This window comes from Mycetomoellerius zeteki, unplaced genomic scaffold (genome assembly GCF_001594055.1).
Source record: "Mycetomoellerius zeteki isolate Tzet28-1 unplaced genomic scaffold, Tzet1.0 scaffold531, whole genome shotgun sequence".
Lineage (NCBI taxonomy): Eukaryota > Metazoa > Arthropoda > Insecta > Hymenoptera > Formicidae > Mycetomoellerius > Mycetomoellerius zeteki.
Genome location: NW_017257536.1, coordinates 18,463 through 31,670, shown reverse-complemented (window position 1 = coordinate 31,670; position 13,208 = coordinate 18,463). Strand labels below are relative to the sequence as shown.

At 42.4% G+C, this 13,208-nt stretch overlaps 1 protein-coding gene across 1 annotated transcript; it reads left to right on the top strand.

Moving 5' to 3' along the window:
- Positions 1 to 11,935: 11,935 nt before the first annotated feature.
- LOC108727785 (uncharacterized) lies at positions 11,936 to 12,734 on the top strand (the record flags this gene model as incomplete). Its single annotated transcript, XM_018456029.1, has 2 exons — positions 11,936 to 12,104; positions 12,165 to 12,734. Coding segments are annotated over exons 1-2 (739 nt in total), but the record flags the coding sequence as incomplete, so codon positions are not given.
- Positions 12,735 to 13,208: the final 474 nt, after the last annotated feature.

Genomic DNA, 13,208 nt, shown 5'->3' with positions numbered 1-13,208 from the left:
AAGTTGAGGTGCTAACTTCACAGAGACCATTTATTGTAAGCTGTTTTTTTATTGACAGTGTGCATCAAAATGTTTGCAGTTTGAAATATTTAAAGGTTTTTTAAACTATTTAAGTATTATAATTTCGTATAACGTTTTATCAGAATAAACATTGAAATTATAAAGAATGTATATAAGATATTATAACATAAATAGGAAAATGTTTATTAACGCAATTAAAACTATACGTATATAATGCATATGTAATTTTAATGAAAAACATAACTAAATCTCATTCATTCAATTCAGATACACAAGCTCCAGATTTCATCAAGTCAATGATCGTTTACACGTACTCTACTCTGATACTTTCGAAAATAATGCGGACTATAGAGAACAAAACAGATCCATTTTAGTGTGTCAACGGATAACGGATGCTGTGGATCGCAAGCAATATATGTGGATTACAATGTAATTTTTTAAAAAGATATTTTATACATGCGCGGCGCGCATGTATGTATGCATGTATATATGTATACAATGTGCCACATTTTAATTTTCACGTTGTAATATCCTAAAAAGTATAAAAGATTAAAAAAATGTTTTTGAAAGTTCGGGGGTGGCACATTTTGTCATGTTATTTTTTTTAGATTAAGACGCCAAAAAGATATGAAGGACATATTTCCTTTTTTGAATGGAATTTGTGATTTTTTACACAATATGATTGTTAGACCTCCACTAGAACACATTGTGCACGTTTTTTCGTGACATCATAAATTTTTCTAGTCATAAGTGTCTTAATTTTTTCATTCCAGTTGCCATTTTGGATCCGTCATTTTAAATTTTTAAAAACGCCACCCAATAAACGAGAAACGTTTTGAAACATTTCAACAATATTGTAGCAACATTGTAACATTGCTACAATGATGCAGAAATGTTCCAAAATGTTTCTTGCTTACTAGGCATACGGCATCGAAAAATAAACATTTCAAATAAAATTTTGAGTCCTTTTAAAGAATTTTATCACTAAAATTGAAATGGGTAGGGGAGTGCTCGATTCGAGAATGCCCCATATATACAGGGTGTTCCAAAAATTTTTGCCAAGCGCTCTTGTGAATAGAGAGGATTAAACTAAGCCGAAAAGTCCTGTATCTTTTCATAATAGTTAACAAGATATTAATTACTAAAAATTACCGAATATTGGTCTTCCATAATTTTTTTTTCAAATACTATTGTTGAGGCGCAGCTCGGATAGAACAGTTGTATCGAGAAACAACACCGTGAATGTACGTTATTAACGCAGTTTAATAGCAGATATAATATAGTATAATTAATTTTAACTGTGTGTGTGACATAATCACACATTTTTAATCAAGCGCAATTTACGATTATATTGTAATTTAAATCGAATTCTACGATAAAAATATATTTTATTTACTGATAGTATTTATTGTATGTGTCTTCATGGTTTGAATAATTATAACAATTACGATTTCTTTACAGGCACGTCCATCTACAGTTATGCCTTGTATGTCGCAAACTAAACAAAGTATTCAAAATACCAATGTTATTTCAAATATTATGGTTGTTTTTAAATACTACAGCTTCCTGGATCAGTATATATGTGATGCTTACGAATATTCGGAAAGCAGTTGAATATGATGGTTATTTCGATTATATATATATGAACGTTTTGTGTTCATTATACATTCCATCTTATTTCTCACATTAAACTACGTGTGTCAAACCGTTTACTATAAGGTATAGTAAAATTAAAAGACAGTACTAATTATTTATAATTAGAATTATAAGCACAAGCACCAATTCTGCAACATTAAAATTACACATATCGAAGTTTTCTTCCAAATGACGCAACTTTTTGAGAAAATTTTTAAGTTTATTAAAATTTTTAATTTTATTAAAAATTTTCGTATTGCTTTAAAACAATTTTAGATAAACGAAACAGTTGTACTTCTTCATAAATTGTCCAATTCTAATCTCGATGAAGAGTTACGTGAACTGGTAAATAATTACAACAAGATTTTATAGTAGAATTTTAACTATTCTATTCGTAATTTTACTAGCGCGAATGGAAGTTTGGACATGTGAATAAATTTCATCGAATGATTACATAAAAAAACTGGGACATTATAAAACAGGAATTGTGTTATCCGTTTATATATGTTAGAACACTTACACACATATTAACGCCATAGTTAGGGTAAGCTAAAAAAAAGGTTTATTAATCATTTTTAATTTTATATGCACAAAAGCGGATATTTGAAATTTATTGATTATACTACCAACGTCTTACACAAAATAAACATTCATTTTAAAATTTAAAATATTTTATAATTTTTTTTAGTCACATACAAAATATATACATCGCTGTGTTCTTATTACCATTTGCAATAATAGGTTAAACTTTAAAACGTTTTATGTCGAATTATTGCACATAATTATCGCTTACATATTAAATTGTAATTCTCTATACACCGATATAAAATGCTTCAATTCTGGTGCCTTTAAACGGTCAAAGAAATGTAAATAGACGGTATGTAAGAAATTAACGCGTTTAAACGGCCATTATCTATACGAGGGCAAATCAACGGATGCATTCAATACTACAATCGCTCAGTTAGCGTCTTGCATCTTATTGGCATATTCCGTTAGAACTAAAAATATAGACAAACAGATACAAGAGCTCACTGAGCGCTCAGTGAGCGCTTGCACCTTATTGGCATATTCTGTTAGAACTAAAAATATAGACCAAACAGATACAAGAGCTCATTGAGCGCTCAGTGAATGGTCGTGGTACTGAATGCACCCATTTAGTACCTGTGTTTGAAGACAGACAGTATTGCTGACGCAAGTCGGCATTACCATCGTGTACTACTATTTTTCAAACGACGCCACATAAAATTTCAGAGTGATTCATGTGATAGTTTTGATTTGACAACAATTCGTAATGAGCATGTTTGCTGTTTTTCGATAGAATGGAAAAAGAACAATGGTCGCGTTCAGCAGACTTAATTGTTGCGGAGCGGATCAGTGAGCTCTCGCTGCTATCGGATGATCTAAAAGAATACACCAATATCAGCGAGCGTTCACAGATCCGCTCCACAACAGTTGAGTCTGCTGAACGCGACCATTATCGATCCGTGATTCACTTTTTATTTTTGGATGAAAAGACGTGCGAAGAAATAAAAACTTCGTTCAAAAATAGACAACGGTCAAAAAAACTTCATCCAAAAATAAAACGCGAATCACGGATCGATATTGCTCTTTTTCCATTGTAAATTCAAAAAACATCAAACACGCTCACTACGAATTGCTGTCAAATCAAAACTATCGCATGAATCACTCTGAAATTTTGTATGGCATCGGTTAAAAGATGGTAGTACACGATGGTAATACCAATTTGCATCAGCAACATCACCTGTTTTCAAACACGGGTATACTGGTATATTGATTTGCCCTCGTATTTCCGCGACATACGGGTCGTGTGGACAGACAAAATCTTCATATATATATATATATTGTATATACTTATATACTTATCTGGGTTGGGTAAGTTAATATTTTTTTTAGACTAAATTAAGTTAATGGCGTTATTATTATAATTTTATAATAACTTATAAAATTAATAAAATTAAGTTAAAAGTTGAAGGAAAAAGAGATTAACTTAATAAAAGTTAAGTTAAGATTGAATTAACTTAAGTTTAAAAAAAAGTTAATTTTGAAAAAAATTATTTTTGAGATCAGAATGTCTTAATTATTTTTAAAATGAGGCTACTTTAATAAATAACACTTACAATACAGATTATTAGGTAAATTTAATTTTTTAATTCACATGTAAGTTACTTATATATTATAAGAGTCATACTATAATATAATATAAGGCGTTTTTGTTAAAATCTTGCAAGAGAGAAGGGATATATTTGCATTACTCCTCTTTTTTAAATCTTTATCTAACTTTCTTTACCTTCCGAAACGACTGCTCACATATGATTACTACTACATCGACTAGATACTTGTTACAAAAGATATTCATAAAAATTTAGAAAGTGGGTAGATGTGCAGCACTGTTTTACAATTCGTCATCTCATTTCATATATATGTTAAAATATAATGTTTATGACACCTAAAATTGATGTGATTGAAATATAAGTGGGAATTGACAAAACTTAGCGAGCCAATAAAAACTAGCTACCGTTCAGTGTGATTCTCATTATACAATCTCTAATCATAGAATCATTGAACTTTTCCTAAATTAATTCTCTAATGTTTAAGATTTTATAGAAAAAAATGTTAGCATTAACAGAGAGAGAAAAATTTTTAATTTAAAAAAAGTTGTAGTAGATATAAATAAAATGTTTAATAAAAGAGTTTACATGTAAGATGTGTATACACTTCAAGCACAGGCACGCGAAAAAGAAAAACGTTCTACACGCTATAGCTCGATTGGAAAAGCCGCAAAGGCTCTCGTAACTCACGACAAATCAGGTGACTCGCAAGAATTCTCGCGGACTCGCAATAAACAACTCGCAGGACTCGTAAACAGTTACTCGCAGCAACTCACAAAAACTCGCAACGCTTCTTCTCGACTCGCCATGCTTCTCCGCAGGACTCTCCAGCCAAGACCCTCCCCTCTCGCCACACACACACACACACACGCTTCCTCGCGGATGCCTCGCGAGTCTCTTACCGACGCAACGCTCGCACGCTCACATGCACACATCTGCCATCTATCACACCCTACAAAGTTAATGAATAAAAATTTAAAGGTAACTAAATTAAGTTAAAAATTAATACATTTAAAGATAACTAAGATAAGTTATTAACTTTTTAACTTTTTTTTAAACTTTTAACTTTTTTTTAACATTTTAACTAATTACTACTCAACCCTGGTCTTATGTGTTTACCTTGTGTATACTTTGTACTTGTGTGCTGCGTATACATTCGGCTCTCTGGAGTCGTAGCAATATAATTCGCTATAGTAGAAATACTAATTTTATTTTACAAAGAAAATAAAATCAATATTTCCACATTAAACATCTGTTATACGCTCGTTTTAATTTGTGACCCAGGTTTGTCTTTACATTTATTATTATAATTGTTGTAATTTACTCGAGCGATAAAAAGTAACAATAATTATACTTTGTGATATCTTTAATATAATATTAAATTCATAATATTGAATTATAATATATTCATAATATTGAATTATATCCGAGCTATTTTCAATCATTTCTATAGATCGCCACTCAGTTTTCTCAATATGCCGTTAAATTAACTAAAATAATGGCTTTAATTCAAGAGAATATATAAAATTTGTCTAAAATTTAATTATTATTTGAACGCTATTTACTCTGAAACTGAAAAATGAATTGGTTTTGTCACATATTGGAGTTAAAATAACAAAATGTTATTTAACTTAAGGGATAGAGTCGCTCTTTTGATATCTAAAAATGTAACACAGTTGATGTTTTATAACAGTGTCTTAGTTTTTTACATGATCATTTGGTAGAATTTATGCGTGTATTCGAACTTTCAAAGATAGTATATGTCTAACGTTTCACTCAATTATTTAATTTTAACTAGATTTTACAATTTATATTACAAATAAAACTCCGGGAGATAAAATTTGGCATGGGACATTTCTCTTATGGATATAGTTTCATTTGCGAGGTATGTTCTGTATTGAATAAAATTGTAATAAACGTACACATATAATAGAACAAACACTTTTACATTCAATCCTGCAAATTACACAAATTTCTAAACGGTAAGATAATATTGGAATCACTTCTCAATTAGCTACATTTGTTTATTTTTTACTGTTACTTTAAGTATAAATTTCTTTTGCATTTATTGGACTAAATAATTTAACACAAATATTTTTATTAAGTATAATGAAAGTATATTTTTTCAGATGTGCAGTGCAGTTTTGGCTTTCTTCATTATTTTAATACAGGTACATAATCCATTACACAATGCAACAAGAAAAATTTCCCAAAAGTGCGATAATACATTTCCTGAAGTGCTTTTTGCGCTGAACGCGATACCGTTGATAGAATTTGCACGTCAGGATTTTAAGTAAATTGAAAAGAAATGAACAAAAAGTGGCGTTTTTATTGATTTTTGATATTTTTTTGCGACAAAAAAAGATCTGGTCTCAAAATGAGTTCAACAACATCTAAAAATATAATTCAAGATCTTTTGATTCATGATCATGAGACATTTTTTCATAACGTTTTAGCTATAATATTTAAATTTTAGACTTTCTGTAAAATTTTCAGAAAAGATATATCATATAATGCTTTAAATTAAGAAGCGCCATAACGGTCAAAACGTTAAGATGTTGAACTATTGTAAATTCATTTAAATGAATTAATTTCAGAAATTATAATTGCGTGCTGATATGGTTGTCGGACTTTCAACGCAATCAAATCTGAAAATATTAATAATCCCCCCCAAATCTCTCGGCCGAGGCATTATTTTTCGCAATAAGTTTATTACAGTTTTTATGTTGGGAAATTTGGGGGGATCCCATTGCACTGGTGGAGCCCATGGCTAGTTCAGGAGGAGTCACGAAGGAAAACGTAACCCAGTGTGTGGGCCGCTTGTAAAATAGCCCACAAACCTTATGACGAACGATGAAGAAAAATAGAAAGGCACTTACGTTAGCAGTCGGCCTCGGATACGACAGCTACCGGCGCGGGGGAGGTGGCGTCCTGGCCGCCCCCGTGTCGGACCACGGCGACGAGCTCGTCGTGGTCTCGAGCGACAGGCGCTTCGTTGGGTGCACCGCAGGCCCGACGGAAGAAAGAAATGCGTCTGCGACGACAATAAAAGGAGAGAAAGAGATTAACGCAGAGTCCTGGACAACGGACATTAGCGGAGATGACGCATACTTCTGCGATAGTGATTTTGTGGCAGACACGGAGCTGGCGCTGGGCATGATACCGCCATTAGAGCGCACGCGGCTTTATCTAGACGAGAACAAGGAAGAGACAACAATACGTCTAAAAGGTGGAGGCGAAGATGGAGACGATCCGCCAATTCTTGCACCGGGTATACCAACTGGTACAAAACAGAAGCCTGTTAAGTCGGAGACTTCTGGCAAACGTAAACCAGGACCCAAGTCAAAGACGAGACAGGTTAAGAAGGAAGACCAGAGGTCGGAATCCGATAAAGGAGATTCAGGAGGAGAATCCATATCATCTAGGGGATCCATGGATATCTCAAGCCGAATAAGAGCGCGACCATTGGCGGAAGGACTCGCGGACGAGGGAGATGTGACGGGTACTTCCTCGGTCTCGTCGAGAACGACAAACAACGCAAAACCGCGGAAAGTGAAGAGAAGAAAAAGACAGGACGTCCAGTGTATCTCATCGGACGACGAGAACGGCGAGAATAAGAAGGATCCGGATGAACCACCGGCCAAGGTAAGTGCCGCGGAGAAGACCGGGGAAGAAAAGACAAGATCTTACCAAACCACCGATCTATACGTGGGACGTCGAGACGCGATCCGTCAGGTCAACGAGGAGAAGGAGAGAGGGCTCCAGCTGACGAGGGAGGAGACCCTCCGAAAATTGGATCCTGACGACCTGTTGAGGACATCCAAAATAGATCTTGAGAAGTGGAGAGACGCTGCAGAACACAAAACTAGTGATGATCTGGCTAAGCAGGTGACGGACTGCCAAATGGAGGTTATCCGTATAGCTAGAACCTCGGCGAATCTGAAAGGGACTTTTCAGAAAAGCTTGAAAGCAGCAGCTGCGGCTGGGAAAGAGCGGAAGGGGCCAGAAAAGATGCGAACTCCCGAGGAGATTAGCGCATTAAGAAGGGAGATAGCCAACATCAAGACAAGAATGGAAAACGATTTGGAAGAGGAAAGGCGTAGATCTAGGGAAGCGAATGAGAGGGCGGAGCGATATCTCCAGGAGCTCACAGCATTGAGGAGGAGGCTCGACAACAATCGTGTTGCGACACCTGAAAGGAAGGAGCCTGATAAGGCAGAAGAAAAGAGGCAGCTCAGACCCAAGAAAAAGAAAGAACTGCCTCCCCCCTCGGACAATGCGATGGAGATCGAGGAGATGGAGGAGAAAATCGTTCTGCCACCGAGGGAAGAGTGGCCTCCAGTGATACGACCCCCGCTGGGAGGCAAGAGTATGATTATCGAGGACCGCCCAGTCGATCTGAATATTAAGGTAGTGGATGCCGATGGCAAAATAATATCGGTGATTGGAGGCGGTAAAGAGCACGATAACAAAAAACGGGTAGTAAGACCGGTGCTTCCCGCGACATCAGGAGAGCTGGTGAACACGATAAGGGAAGTGGTGGCAGAAGAGGTGAGACGAGCGATGGGAACCCTCCACCCGGGAGCAAAAAGGGTCACCTCCTATATCAGGAAGGTACAGTAGCCCCCTTCTTGGGAACGGGGACAGAAGCCCCCGTCTCCCACGAGGTTCGCCACAGGAAGGAACAAATAGCCCCCTCCTTGGGAGCGGGGACTAAGGCCCCCATCTCCCACGAGGTTCGCTACAGGGGAAAAAAGGCAGGAGCAGGGAAGGGATTGGAGGAGGGTACCGACACCATTACTTATGCCACGCTCAAGGAAACACCCATGCCGCCCTCGCGGACGGAGTGGGCGAAGGTAGTTGGCAGAAAAGAGACAAGGAAGGAGAGATACAATCTCCGGAATTCAGCAGTACCAAGAGCACCAACGAAGGCTAGTCCGAAGAGGCCACCGAAAACCGTGGCGGTGCAGATCAGCTGCAGAGGAGAGACCAAGTACTCCGAGATCATGCGCCTGGCCAAAGAAAAAATAAATATCGAGGAACTTGGGATCACCAGCGTGAAACCATGCAAGGCGAGATCGAGCGCCTTGCTCCTGAAAATCCCAGGAGGTCCTGATGGTGCAGGCAAGGCAAACCTCCTGGCAGAGAGACTGTCTCAGGTCACTGCGGACGACACCAACGTCGTGATATCGAGACCCGAGAAGATGCCGGAGATACGCCTCAAAGATCTAGAGGCGTCGATAACAAGAGAAGAGATCCGCCAATGCATAGGAGACACGGGTAGAGGCGATTGCAACGACATCAAAGTCGGGGACATTACGGAGGCACCCAACGGACTAGGCTCTGTATGGATCAAGTGTCCACTGCGAGTGGCACCTCGCTGTCTGCAAAGTACCGAGGATAAGGATCGGGTGGACAATGAGCAGGGTCGAGATGCTCCCTGAGAGAGGCACTCAGTGCTTTCGCTGCCTCGAAAAGGGACATATAAGAGCTGAGTGTAAAAGCAACGTCGATCGGAGCGATAGCTGCTATCGATGCGGGAATAGCGGGCACATCGCTCGGCAATGTACCAACAATGCGCGATGCCCGATATGCGAAAGCAGAGGCCTAGCTGCAAACCATAGGCTGGGCGGCAAGGCTTGCAACATCCGTCCTGGGCGTGCAAAAGGACGCAAAGAAAGGCCGGTGGGAAAGAACAGCGAAGAGTCGTGCGGAAATGGTGAGAAGTCGACCAGTAAGCGAAAAGACGTCAAGGAGCCGGGCGAGACGGCCGTGCGTACCGGACATAACGACGGAGGCGATGGACGTGGAGTCAGTGGAGGAGACCCCGCAACCAGCTACTGTGGCAGAAATAAAAACGTCTGTCTCTGATGAACCGCGGACAACGGAGACTAAATAAGGTGCTGCAGGTTAACGCCAACCACGCAGCCCGTGCCCAAAACCTTTTCCTCCAAACTATGGCTGAGCATGGGTTTGCAGTGACGATAGTGGCGGAACCGTATCGGATCCCGGATAACAATCCGCTGTGGCATGGCAACAGGAACGGAACCGTTGCGATGGTGTGGCGTCAAACGGCTAATCCACTGCCATTCACGCCCCTTGAGGAGGGACACGCGTATGCGGTGGCCCGATGTGGGGATATGATAATCATCGGGGCTTACATCTCCCCTAGAGTAGATAGAGCGGACTTTGAGAGGCATCTCGAAGAAATCGAGAGGTCCGTGAACAGATGGCAAGGGAGACCACTCATGATTGCGGGCGATTTCAATGCCCACGCCGCATCGTGGGGGTCTGCCACCATAGACGTCAAAGGAAGAATCCTGGAAGATTGGACCGCATCCCTAGGTCTTCACTGCCTCAATAGGGGTACCACCAGCACATGCGTGAGGACACAGAGAGAATCCATATTGGACGTCACGTTTGGAAACTCGGTGGTGGTGGAGAGAGTGAAGGAGTGGAAAGTGCCGAGCTGGGAGACTCTGTCGGACCATCGGCACATAGAAATAGCGCTCTCGGAAACGAGGGCTCAGATGGTCAAGAGAAGGCAACAGCAACCTCGGTGGAGAATCAAGGCCACAAATGATGACCTTCTGAGTGCGGCATTAATCGCGGGGACTCTAGTACCGCCGACGATCAACGGGGAGTCGAACCTCGAAGTTGAGGCTGAAAAACTACAGGCGACTTTGACCATGGCGTGCAATGTCGCGATCCCGCGAGCCAGACCGTTACTGCGCAAGGCAATGCCATGGTGGTCGGAGGAGCTGGCAGGTCTGCGAAAGAGAGCGATGGCAGCGAGGAGGGACCTGAAACGAACCCGCAAGAACGTCATAGACCAAGACGAGTTACAACAGAAAGTCAAGGAGCTCAGACACGCCAGAGAAACCTTTAAAGTAGCTATGGCAAAGGCTAAACGGAAATCGTGGAAGGACCTAACGGACACGCTCAACGAGGACCCCTGGGGCAGACCGTATCGCGTGGTTTTAGATAAACTCAGACGATGGACTCCGCCGTATACGGAATCGCTCGAACGGCAGATTTTGGAGTGTGTGCTGGATACATTGTTCCCGCATCCCGAGAACAGTGAGACCTGGGAAGAACCGCAGCTCCCGTCTGACGGCCCAGGGGCCTGGACGCCTGATCTGCAGGTATCGGCCGAAGAGCTGGCGCATGCTCGTAAGCGCATGCTACGTAAAAACGCGGTCCCTGGTCTGAGCGGCATCCCGTCCAGGGTCTGGGGGGTGGCTGTGCAGATCGTGGGCGAAGGGATTCGCATGCTCTTCACAGAGTGTCTGAGACGCGGGACCTTCCCAGCAATATGGCGACGCGCCAAATTAGTGCTGCTGCGCAAGCCTGGCAAGCCGGTGGATTCCGCATCCGGATATAGGCCTATCTGCCTTTTAGATGACGAGGCAAAGCTCCTTGAGCGAATAATTGCAGATCGCGTAGTGTGTCACCTGGATCGGCGGGGCCCCAAATTATGCGAGAGGCAGTTCGGCTTTCGCAGAGGCCGCAGTACAACTGATGCGATCCTGTGCGTTCGGCAGTACATAGAGGACTCGTGGAGGAACGGAGAAATGGTGATCGGCATCTCCTTGGACATACGCAATGCATTTAACTCATTACCGTGGGATCAGATTGGCAAGGCGTTGCGGAGACACCGGGTACCCCCATACCTAAGGAGGATCATACGCTCCTATCTACAAGAACGTAGGCTGCAGTATACCATCGCGGACGGCACCACTGAGGAGAGAGCGGTAGGCAGAGGAGTACAGCAGGGATCCATTCTGGGTCCACTTCTGTGGGATCTCGGCTATGACGTACTGCGAGACGCGGAGGTACCCTCCGACAGCATAACAGTCGGATACGCTGACGACACCATAATTCTGGTGACCGGAAGTACCTGAGAAGAGGCACGTACTTTAGCTGAAGAGGCTGCGGAAGGAGTAGTAGACAGAATCGAGGGGCTGGGACTGCAAATCGCCCCCGATAAGACAGAGGTCGTGGGATTTTACCATCGCGGAAGACCGGAGACTGGTACAATCCGGGTAGCTGGGGTTGACGTGGGGGTCGGCAGCAGGATGAAATATCTTGGCCTCATTATTGATAGCCGGCTCACATTTGAGGCACACTTCATCCACCTCGCCCCCAGGATGAACAGAATGGCAGCTCAACTTGGTGGACTCCTGCCTAACCTCGCGGGACCCAACGACAGGATCAGACGACTATTCGCGATGGTCATGAATTCCGTGGCTATATACGGGGCTCCGGTGTGGGCAACGGAAGCAGGCAGGAGCCAGAAGATCAAAAGGGTGCTACGCGGCATGTAGAAGAAAACGTCGGGCCGTATCATAAAGGCTCATCGAACGACGGCGTACGCAGTGACGACAGCGCTTGCTGGTACTCCACCGCTGGAGATCCTTGCGGCGATGCACGCCGAAAATTACGAGGCCTTCGCGGAGATCAAGGAGAACTTCGGCCCGGACGGGATCACGCCAGAAATGGAACGACAAATAAGATCCAGATCGCGAGAAACCATGATCCGGAACTGGAAGACATGGCTAGAGGGCCCGGGACACGGCGGCGGGGAACTGCTACGTGCAATCCGCTCGCACGTAAAAGAATGGATGGTGGGCAGAATTGGCCTGTCCTTCCACGCAACGCAGATGTTGACCGGACACGGCTGTTTCGGCCAGTATCTGCGCCGCATCGGGAGCGAGTGCACAGAGAGGTGCTGGCACTGTGATGCCGAGAAGGATACGGCAAGGCATACCCTGCGGTATTTCCCAGCGTGGGAAGAACAGAGGGCGGCACTCAGAAGAGAAATAGGGCAGGACATAACGATGCCTACAATCGTTAGGAAACTTCTGCAGAACCAGGCGAGAGAGGCATTCCTTACTTTCTGTAGCACAGTAATGAGAAGCAAGGAGAATAGCGAAAGAGCGCGGGAAGGTATCCCTGCGAGAGAAACGGGCCTCGGCGCGGACGGGAGGTAGCACAAGAAGGAAGAGGCTCAAGTAGGTCAAACATGAGGGCCTCACTGAACAACCGGTCCTAAGAACCGAACAGGACTGACTACAGAGGGAGGCGGTGTCCCCCTCCGTAAAATAGAGATAGGCGCGCGTCAACACGCGCGAAGGCGGTAGGTCGGGTCGGTAGTACTGCAGCAGCGAAGATCCCGACCTAACCATACGCCAAGGATACGACACTCTCTGAGGGTTTTAGTGGGTAGTCTCCGCTAAATAGGAGGAGTCCCACATAACCCGGTCTTGGTTATGACCGGATATGCGTAAATGCATTTCCCCCAGCGACATCAAAAAAAAAAAAAAGGGAGTCGTGGGGTGATACTCGCTTCGCGTGGAAAGTCGTAAGATATATTTTAAAGCAGAAAATTTCTATTTTATATAGTCGAAAAGAGACATCATT